This window comes from Salvelinus sp. IW2-2015, linkage group LG14 (genome assembly GCF_002910315.2).
Source record: "Salvelinus sp. IW2-2015 linkage group LG14, ASM291031v2, whole genome shotgun sequence".
NCBI lineage: Eukaryota > Metazoa > Chordata > Actinopteri > Salmoniformes > Salmonidae > Salvelinus > Salvelinus sp. IW2-2015.
In genome coordinates, this window is record NC_036854.1 from 8526577 (window position 1) to 8538273 (window position 11697).

The following is an 11697-nucleotide window of genomic DNA, read 5'->3' on the forward strand; positions in this document are numbered from 1 at the left end:
ACATTCCCCACAAGACATGCTACCAAGGGTCACAGTCCTCAAGGCCAGAGCAAAAGCTAAGAAACGCACAGTACTATATATAGCCAGACTGTGAAGAGACACACACACACACACACACATTATTCTTAGTAATGTAATGTAGTATTGTAATGAAATAATGGAGTAATGTACATTTGTATGAAGCACAATGTTTTGTATGATGTAATGTTTTATTTCTGTTTGGACTGCAGGAAGAGTAGCTGCTGCCTTGGCAACAGCTAATGAGGATCCTAATAAAATACTAAATAGTATGTGTGCATATGTGTGAGGCGGGGTTCATGCGTGTGTATGTGTGTCTGAGAGGAAAGGGTCATAGGTGCGTGTGTTCCAGTGTGTGTGTATCCAGTACCTGGCCTGTCGGTCCATGCTGACCACGCGGATGTTCTCCCAGCGGGAGTTGAGCAGAGTCATCTGTTCCCTGATCTCATCCTCCTCTTCCTCCGTCAGGTTGCCCTGGGAGATGAGCTGGTTGCCCACCTGCAGCACGTTCCCCACGCTGCTCTGGTGGGCCGTCAGCTCCATCATAAAGTCCTGCAGGGGTCAGAGGTGAGAGGTCAGGGGTGAGAAGATTACAAGAGCGTGAAGTACTTCGATCATAATGGTAGTATGCAGCCAAAGTATAAATACTAAAACATTGACAAACACAGAGAGTATCTGTGTCCCAGTCACTAAAGAACTCTACAAGAGGTCCACGTGTTGCTTCTGTCTTACTCACACACACATAGCCTATAGTGCCTCAGAAATCATTTTTGGGGTCAAATAATAGGTCACGTAATTGAAAAGCACTACATAGACACTAAAGTGAAAGGACATGTTTTGTATCTCCCAAAATGGTCTTCAGATCAGTGAGGATAGCAGCTCTCTATAGTAGGGCAAAGGGACAGCGTGTGCTCTGCTGCACAATATAACACCGTGGCAGTTCAGCTCTGCTGCACAATATAACACCGTGGCAGTTCAACTCTGCTGTACAATATAACACCATGGCAGTTCTGCTCTGCGGTGCAATATAACACCATGGCAGTTCAGCTCTGCTGTACAATATAACACCATGGCAGTTCAGCTCTGCTGTACAATATAACACCATGGCAGTTCTGGCTCTGCGGTTACAATAAACACCGTGGCAGTTCTGCTCTGCGGTACAATATAACACCGTGGCAGTTCTGCTCTGCGGTACAATATAACACCATGGCAGTTCTGCTCTGCTGTACAATATAACACCATGGCAGTTCAGCTCTGCTGTACAATATAACACCATGGCAGTTCAGCTCTGCTGTACAATATAACACCATGGCAGTTCAGCTCTGCTTGTACAAATATAACACCATGGCAGTTCTGCTCTGCGGTACAATATAACACCATGGCAGTTCTGCTCTGCTGTACAATATAACACCATGGCAGTTCAGCTCTGCTGTACAATATAACACCATGGCAGTTCTGCTCTGCGGTACAATAAACACCAATGGCAGTTCAGCTCTGCTGTACAATATAACACCATGGCAGTTCAGCTCTGCTGTACAATATAACACCATGGCAGTTCTGCTCTGCTGTACAATATAACATGGCAGTTCAGCTCTGCTGCACAATACAACATGGTAGTTCAGCTCTGCTGCACAAAATAACATGGTAGTTCAGCTCTGCTGTACAATATAACATGGTAGTTCTGCTCTGCTGCATAATATAACATGGTAGTTCTGCTCTGCTGCATAATATAACATGGTAGTTCAGCTCTGCTGTATAATATAACATGGTAGTTCTGCTCTGCTGTACAATATAACATGGTAGTTCTGCTCTGCTGTACAATATAACATGGTAGTTCTGCTCTGCTGTATAATATAACATGGTAGTTCTGCTCTGCTGTATAATATAACATGGTAGTTCTGCTCTGCTGTATAATATAACATGGTAGTTCTGCACTGATACGATCTTTCAGTAGTAGAGTGTTTTCTGCAGCCTTGAGAAGATCCACAGTGTTCTATAGAGGACCTAACAAAACCCCATAATCACCCACTGGCTGGGCTTCTGGAGTTGGCAGGAAGACTTGGCATTCACACACACACACGCACACACACACACACGCACATCTGGACGTTTCTCCCATCCACTTCCCACTGTGGCGAAGGCTAACAGTGTAGCAAGTAGCGCTCTGCTCCCCAAATGCATTCTGGGTCACCTCAGCCCCTTGCACTTGAGCGGTTGCCGTAGCAACAGTTAAGCTAGCCGTAAAGGACAAACAGCATGAGTTCATGAGTTCTAGCTTCTTGACAGTTGAGCCTACTATGAAATGAAAAGGGAAGATAGTCAAAACTAGGGTGGCGTTGGAAGAGTTGCCAGAACTCAGAGGAGCGAAAAAAAGTGAAAAATGTAGGAGGCTGAATGGCATTAGCTCTTGGTGGGAGTCATGAACAGGCTTGAGAATTACTGTCTGTTTCTCTTCTCTCTTCTGACTGGGGATGAGTAAGCACTTTCGGTGTCAACATCACTGAGGACTTTACATGGTCCTCTTACATCAGCACAGTCGTGAAAAAGGCATTGCAGCGCCTCTTCTATCTAAGGAGGCTCTCATTACTGAACCACACACTTACACCCACACGCCCCCTCACACCTATGCTGTTGGTAAATTGATTATTGATTTGATTTATTACTACCATTACGCTGCTGTTCATAGATTATTTATTGCAATTACCATTAGTATCTACACTGAGTGTACAAAACATTAGGAACACCGTCCTAATATTGAGTTGCACACCCTTTGTCCTCAAAACTGCCTCAATTCGTCAGGGCATGGACTCGGCAAGGTGTCAAAAGCTTTCCACAGGGATGCTGGCCCATGTTGACTCCAATGCTTCCCACAGTTGTGTCTAGTTGGCTGGATGTCCTTTGGGTGGTGGACCATTCTTGATACACACGGGAAACTGTTGAGCGTGAAAAACCCAGCAGCATTGCAGTTCTTGACACGGAGCGCCTGGCACCTACCCTGTTAAATCTTGTCTTGCCCATTCACCCTCTGAACGGCACACATACACAATCCATGTCTCAATTGTCTCAAGGCTTAAAAATCATTCTTTAACCTGTCTCCTTCCCTTCATCTACACTGATTGAAATGGATGGAAATGAATTTAAGTGACATCAATAAGCGATCATAGCTTTCACCTGAATTCACCTGGTCAGTTTATGTCATGTCATGGAAAGAGCAGGTGTTCATAATGGTTTATACACTCAGTGTATCTATTTTTATTATTTAAATATTTTTTATCCCATTTTCTCCCCAATTTTCGTGGTATCCAATCGCTAGTAATTACAATCTTGTCTCATCGCTACAACTCCCGTACGGGCTCGGGAGAGACGAAGGTCGAAAGCCGTGCGTCCTCCGAAGCACAACCCAACCAAGCCGCACTGCTTCTTAACACAGCGCGCCTCCAACCTGGAAGCCAGCCGCACCAATGTGTCGGAGGAAACACCGTGCACCTGGCCCCCTTGGTTAGCGCGCACTGCGCCCGGCCCGCCACAGGAGTCGCTGGAGCGCGATGAGACAAGGATATCCCTACCGGCCAAACCCTCCCTAACCCGGGCGACGCTAGGCCAATTGTGCGTCGCCCCACGGACCCCCCGGTCGCGGCCGGCTGCGACAGAGCCTGGGCGCGAACCCAGAGACTCTGGTGGCGCAGCTAGCACTGCGATGCAGTGCCCTAGACCACTGCGCCACCCGGGAGGCCCCCCAGTGTATCTATTTATCCTGCTACTGGTCACTATTACCCCTGTTTACATGTATATCCTACTACCAGTCACGTTTTATGTATAAACCTACCTCAACACTCCAGTACCCCTGCACATTGAATAAGGTACTGGCACTGACCTGTAGATGCTTGCATTCTCGTGTTTCTTCAACCTATTTCTTACTTGTTGTGTGTTTTTTATTCTATTTTCTATTATTACCTATATTATTATCATCACTGCATTGTCGGGAAAAAGCTCTTAAGGTAACAATTTGACTGTACTCTCCTGTGCAGGTGGCGAATAAACTTTGAAACTTGGAACACATTGTTTTGAAGTGTTCTAGTTTAACTGTGGAAATTACCTAGATACGTGAAGGGGTTTCCACTCCTGAAAAGAATGTATTTCTTAAAGAGGCTTTGGGCCTTTGTTTTTGCCACCAGCTTTTGCTTCTGACCTGGATTCCATTAGAACATTAGACTTTCAAATATTCACATCTCTGCCAAGAGACAACAGCCAAAGCCCCACCTCTTACACACAGACATACACCCGTTCCTGCCCTGTAACTCTCTGCCATGCCAGGATTTGGAGCAGGAAGCACCCAACTGGGACACGGCTCCAGCTCCACGGAGCGATGTGCTCTGCACGGCAGAATTCCTGACATTCCCGACATGTACGGAGCATGTTCTCTGGGACGTGGGCAGGAGGCCCCCATCCCTGGGATAGAACTATGCATACTCTCCTCGTGGAGAAGCTCACACAGACACACTGCCTTGTTAGAGTACTAACTGAACCTGTTGTCAGAATACATCTCAAAACATCAGATACCGTGAAATGTTAATTACTGAGTAACAACTGTTCTGAGAAAGTTGTACTGTATGTGAATATCTGTGTTAACATCTGTGGACTGGCATTGCATTCTTCATGCAAGATTGCATGTCCATATGTGTGTTTTGTGTGCATCAGAGTTGGATGACCTTGTAAGTAAGTGAGTGTGTGTGTGTGTGTGTGTATCTGTCAGTCCAAGCCTACTTTGTGCATGCATTTGTGCCGGTCTTGTCTGGACCTGCTTCATGTATCTGTGTCTGCATGCACACATTTCTCCCGTCCTCACCTCGTGTGTGTGGAACTGCTCCTTGACCTCCTCCACGTCGTCCGACACCTCCTCCTGCACCTGCAGTGAGTCCTCAGCAGAGAGGAGCCAGGTGAGCACCTCCTCCAGGGTGGCCTGGTATGAGTCCAGATCCACCTCCATGCCCACCTCCTCCTCCGTCTCCGTCAGTGTGCTGGGGGTATCTGCCCGGGGGGAGACGGCTTCCTCCATCTCAACATGAGCCTAAAGATGGAGGAAGAGAGTGGGTTAAGGGCCAAACACTCATAGGTTATATAGTGGTTTAGTAAGTAAGAGCATGGTGCTCTAAATACTCAACAGTACTGCTCACAATGGTAAAAACTCTAAATCAAATCACAAGATCCATAAATGCTAAGATCCCTTTTGGATGACCTTTTCACCACATTATCATCACAACCAATCAAAGTTCGAAACTCTCGATCAAAACACATTCCGTGTGAATGTCATCTTAAAATAGGCCCAGACGACTAGGAGGAGCCTGGTTCTGCTGCATAAGAGGAAGGCAGTTTAGACGGGGGATCAGTGACCCACCCAGGGCCTGGACGACAAACAGGAGGCAGCCTAGCTAAATAAAGGCCCCAGCCCAGAGCCAGACACTGGGAGGTGTGGTGCCACTGGTCTGGCCAGCCAGGCAGGTCAACCCTCATTCCAGGAATAATACTCGCTGACTAGGCTGAACACAAACACTGTACTGAAGCTGGCTGGGGTAGACATGGGCATCCTATTCCCATAGGGCTGTAGGCAAATGTAGGATGCCATTTCGGACACATTAGAAGAAAATGAAAAGCTGCACACTTAAAGTTACAAAGAATGAGATTGAATATAAAATAAATGGTAAATGATCAATTAACTGCAAACAAGACAGAGAGTGAGAAAGTAGGAGAGAGAAAGTAGGAGTGAGAAAGTAGGAGTGAGAAAGTAGGAGTGAGAGGTGAGAAGTGGTGGTCTGGTCCCTACCATTGTACTGTACTTTATGTCCCAAGCGGCACTCTGTAGATAGATTCTAACTAATATACTTCCTGATCAGAGAGCCCAGAGCATGCACCAATTAACCAGAGCAGAGGGAAGCCAAGCTGTGTAAAAAGTGTGCAATTTCTCTTCATGACCTCTTTCCCTGCTACGTCTAATCTGCTTCCTGAGAGCTAAGAAATTATTTGAACAAAATCTTGAATCAATTCTAATTTAGATTTTTACTGTTTAACAGACACTCTTATCCAGGTCGACTTACAGGAGCAATTAGGGTTAAGTGCCTTGCTCAAGGGCACAGACAGATTTTTCACCTAGTCGGCTCTGGAATTCGAACCAGCAACCTTTCAGTTACTGGTTAACGCTCATAACCGCTAGGCTACCTGCCAACCCTAATGTAATGGGGGAGTTTGGAGAGATGGGGGGGTGGGTGATTTATGTAGATAAATGTTGATTAAGTCAGGTAACAGCCTGGCTGTAACTTCTTGGAAGTTATTCCTTATTCAGTGACATTCAACAGAACTGCCAGCCTCGAAATCCAGGCATTAGACAACAAGTGCTACGGGGTATTTTGGGGACAAGAGTCATAACGGAACAACACTTTCATCTGTAACCAGAGATGAATGGAAGAGTAGATCGATAGAAATCAGTACAGCCGCAGGGCGTGCCAAGACAAAGATGAGAGTGATGTTAATAGATGCTAGGACTCAAATCGCCCCAACTCAAACAGACCTTTGTTTTATCCCCATGAAATTACCCAGAATTCTCTGCGGCAGAAAGGAAAAGGTCATTTGTTGAAAATATTCCATGGCATTTGGAGATTTGGAAGAGGCGCCCACATGTTTTAAATGTCTTTGTTACTGCAGAGCCTGGGAGTATAGGGAGGGAGGGAGGGAAATGAGAGAGAGCGAGAGAGAGAGAGAGAGAGAGAGAGAGCTGTAAGCCCATGAAGCCTGGCTCTACTTATTCACTTTAATGCTATAAAATATCTGTGGTTTGGTTGTGGAGAACACTTAGTTATCTCCACATGATATTCTTCAACTGTGTTGCTGCATTCTTAGTTTAATGTAATATAGACGTGTTAATATAGCTTGTAATGCATCAATCCTCACTGTGAGAAGTTCAGTCCAGGGTGCATAGATTGTTCAATGTTTTCAGCAAGCTAATAACTTCTGATGAGAAAAAAACAAATTAACGCAATAAACAATGTTATGACAGTAAAAGTGTAAACTGATTTTTTAAACTCTGCATTGAAAGCATTAACTAGACTCTAAATCTACATAAAAAGTCACTATGATGTGGTAAAACACACACAGAAAAGCACAAAGATTTTCCCTGTTCATCCTTCCTTCTGTATCCAACCACCAATATCACTTCCTGTGGGGACAGCATGTGTGCCAGGAAAGTCAACCCTCATTGGACCACTCTAGCCCTGTTAAAATATACTTTTCCAGCGCTCTCTCCAAGCGTGGGAAGTTTTCATCCGAGGGCAATAAAGACTGGTTTAGGGCCATTCGCCTTCCACCTGGGAGAAGTCCACAAAACACTTAAATTGTGGAAATTAAGAGCAGGAAGTTCGACTGAAATATTCTCCCCTCCATAGCACTTGCATGCCAGGGGTACTTACCCAAATAAATAACATTAATCCCCTGCTAAATTCAGTGATATGTCAGAGAACTGACTGATGTGATAGAAGGATAAAGAGTATGTTAGATGTGGCATTGGAAATGCATGTCAATTGAATTTAGACAAATGATATATTATTCCCTACTCCTTTGGAGACATTCTCTCTAACATTGAAGGCCATTTTTAGAATGGGGAGGGGTGTGGAGTGGGGTGAGTCACTTCCCCCGTTCCTACTCTACTCAGGGAGCTCCAGCAGAGCTTTTCATTAGCAGAGTAACTGGGAGTAGACTGGAGGACTGGCGGAGTGGGTCTTTGAAGCAGAGGGGTGACTCATTCTAGCCAGCTACAGTACACAGAGAGAGAAGCAGGGTCTGTCAGCTGAACTCACTCATTCTGATACAGCCAGAGACACTGAGCGAAGATGGGACTGATAGAGTTGGATTCACACCACGTTCTTTGTAATACAACTCTAGTTTACGAAGCGCATGTTATACGATGTATGAAGATAGGTTTTAGCATCAGCCTGGCCTCTACATCAGCATGGCTCGTGTCAGTTTATTATCATGCTATATTGCCATGTAATACCATCAGCGGTAAACAGCTAATGTAAGCTCTGGCCCGTTGAACTGTTTGTACCTGTGCTCTGCTGAGGGCCTTGCTCTCGTCAGGCTCCACCTTGTATCTGCGGGGCAAGGTCTCCACCTCTCTGATGGCTTCCATAGTCACATCTTTAGGCAGGACAGCAAACAGGGACATCACATACATGATGATGGACTTCTTATCTGGCAACTGAACTGCCACGTCTGAGAGCGAAAGGAAGAGGAGAGGAGGAGATGGGGTAGAGAGGGAGGGAGGAAAGAGGAGAGGGAGCGAGACAGATATAAGAGGATCAGACAAGGGGGATAGGGAAATTAAAGAGGGAAAGGGAGGTGAAGGAGCAAAAGAACAGTAGGAGAAGAACAATGTCAGGGGAATGATTGATAGAGAGAGAAAGAGAGAGAGACAGAGACAGAGAGAGAGAGAGATAGAGACAGAGACAGAAAAAGAGAGAGGGAGAGAGTCAGGCCAAGGCATGACATAACAGCGTGTGTGTATACCCAGAACTACACAAACTGAACGTTGCGTGCTAGGACTACACACTGAACCGTGTGTATCCACACATGTAGAGAACAGGAGGCCTACAGCTAATTTAAGAACGGGTAAAGACATAAAACCTTTCACTTGCCCGTAAAAACATAGGACTGTGATATATGTATGTCTGTGAAATGTCAAAATATATACACTACATGACCAAAGGTATGTGGACACCTGGTCGTCAAACATCTCATTCCAAAATCATGGGCATTAATATGGAGTTGGTCCCCCCGTTGCTGCTTTAACAGCCTCCACTCTTTTGGGAAGACTTTCCACTAGATGTTGGAACATTGCTGCGGGGACTTTCTTCCATTCAGCCACATGGGAATTAGTGAGGTTGGGCACTGATGTTGGGTGATTAGCCCTGGCTCGCAGTCAGCGTTCCAATTCATCCCAAACCATTTCTGTATGGACCTCACTTTGTGCACAGGGGCATTGTCATGCTGAAACAGGAAAGGGCCTTCCCCAAACTGTTGCTACAAAGTTGGAAGCACAGAATCTTATAGAATGTCATTATATGATGTAACGCTAAGATTTCCCTTCACTGGAACTAAGAGGCTTAACCCGAACCATAAAAAACAGCCCCAGACCCTTATTCCTTCTCCACCAAACTTTACAGTTGGCACTATGCATTGGGGTAGGTAGTGTTCTCCTGGCATCCGCCAAACTCAAATTCGTCCGTCGGACTGCCGGATGGTGATTCATCACTCCAAAGAACGCGTTTCCTCTGTTCCAGAGTCCAATATAAGTGAGCTTTACACCACTCCAGCCGACGCTTGGCATTGCGCATGGTTATCTTAGGCTTGTGTGCGGCTGCTTGGCCATGGAAACCAATTTCATGATGCTCCCGATGAACAGTTCTTGTGCTGACGTTTCTTCCAGAGGCAGTTTGGAACTCGGTAGTGAGTGTTGCAACCGAGGACAGACGATTTTTACGTGTGTCCACATACTTTAGTATATATAGTGTAAGTCTATAGTATACAAACATTAAGAACACTTGCTCTTTCCATGACATAGACTGACCAAGTGAAAGCTATGATCCCTTATTGATGTAACTTGTTAAATCCACTTCAAGCAGTGTAGATGAAGGGGAGGAGACGGGTTAAAGAAGGATTTTTAAGCCTTGAGACAATTGAGACATGGATTGTGTATGTGTGCCATTCAGAGGATGAATGGGCAAGACAAAATATGTAAAGTGCCTTTGAACAGGGTCTGCTAGTTGTCGCCAGGCGCACCGGTTTGTGTCAAGAACTGCAATGCCGCTGGGTTTTTCATGCTCAACAGTTTTCTGTGTTTATCAAGAATGGTCCACCACCCAAAGGACATCGAGCCAACTTGACACAACTGTGGGAAGCATTGGAGTCAACATGGGCCAGCATCCCTGTGGAACACTTGGCACCTTGTAGAGTCCATGCCCTGACAAATTGAGGCTGGGGGGGTACACCTCAATAATAGGAAGGTGTTCCCATTCAAAAGTTTGGGGTCACTTAAAAATTCTTGATTTCCATGAAAACATATATGAAATTAGTTGCAAAATGAATAGGAAATATAGTCAAGACGTTGACAAGGTTATGAATAATGATTTCTAATTGAAATAATTGTGCTCTTCAAACTTTGCTTTGTCAAAGAATCCTCCATTTGCAGAAATTACAGCCGTGCAGACCTTTGGCATTCTAGTCGTCAATTTGTTGAGGTAATCTGAAGAGATTTGAACCCATGCTTCCTGAAGCACCTCCCACAAGTTGGATTGGCTTGATGGGCATTTCTTACGTACCATACGGTCAAGCTGATACCACAAAAGCTCAATACGGTTGAGATCTGGTGACTGTGCTGGCCACTCCATTATAGACAGAATACCGGCTGACTGTTTCTTCCCTGAATAGTTCTTGCATAGTTTGGAGCTGTGCTTTGTGTCATTGTCCTGTTGTTGGAGGAAATTGGCTCCAATTAAATCGCCGTCCATAGGGTATGGCATGGCGTTGCAAAATGGAGTGATAGCCTTCCTTCTTCAAGATCCCTTTTACCCTGTACAAATCTCTCACTTTGCCACCACCAAAGCACCTCCAGACCATCACGTTACATCCACCATGCTTGACAGATGGCGTCAAGCACTCCTCCAGCCTCTTTTCATTTTTTTCTGCATCTCAAGAATGTTCTTCTTTGTGATCCGAACACCTCAAACTTAGATTGAACACAGACACTCTGTCCAGTGTCTGTGTTCTTTTGCCCATCTTAATCTTTTCTTTTAATTGGCCAGTCTGAGATATGGCTTTTTCTTTGAAACTCTGCCTAGAAGGCCAGCATTCCGGAGTCGCCTCTTCACTGTTGACGTTGAGACTGGTGTTTTGCGGGTACTATTTAATGAAGCTGCCAGTTGAGGACTTGTGAGGCGTCTGTTACTCAAACTAGACACTAATGTACTTGTCCTAGTGCTCAGTTGTACACCGGGACCTCCCACTCTTCTTTCTATTCTGGTTAGAGCCAGTTTGCGCTGTTCTGTGAAGGGAGTAGTACACAGAGTTGTACGAGATCTTCAGTTTCTTGGCAAATTCTCACATGGAATAGCTTTCATTTCTCAGAACAAGAATAGACCGACAAGTTTCAGAAGAAAGGTCTTTGTTTCTGGCCATTTTGAACCTGTAATCAAACCCACAAATGCTGATGCTCCAGATACTCAACTAGTCTAAAGAAGGCCAGTTTTATTGCTTCTTTAATCAGGACAACAGTTTTCAGCTGTGCTAACATAATTGCAAAAGGGTTTTCTATTGATCAATTAGCCTTTGAAAATGATAAACTTGGATTAGCTAACAATGTGCCATTGGAACACAGGAGTGATGGCTGCTGATAATGGGCATCTGTACACCTATGTAGAAATTCCATAAAAAAACAGCCGTTTCCACCTACAATAGTCATTTACAACATTAACAATGTCTACACTGTATTTCTGATCAATTTGATGTTATTTTAATGGACAAAAAATTTGCATTTCTTTCAAAAATAAGGACATTTGTAAGTGACCCCAAACTTTTGAATGGTAGTGTATATGTATAGTATGTATATGTATATAGGTATGTATAGTATATGTATAT

At 44.8% G+C, this 11697-nt stretch overlaps 1 protein-coding gene across 1 annotated transcript in view; it reads right to left on the reverse strand.

The window, feature by feature from the left end:
* LOC111972652 (utrophin-like) overlaps positions 1-8295 on the reverse strand; it is a 153884-nt gene extending 145589 nt beyond the window's left edge. Inside the window, 3 exon segments of the mRNA XM_070446762.1 lie at positions 389-570; positions 4865-5086; positions 8111-8295. Coding sequence (XP_070302863.1) covers positions 389-570; positions 4865-5086; positions 8111-8239 — 533 coding nt within the window. The 5' untranslated portion in view covers positions 8240-8295.
* Between the last annotated feature and the right edge of the window lie 3402 nt (positions 8296-11697).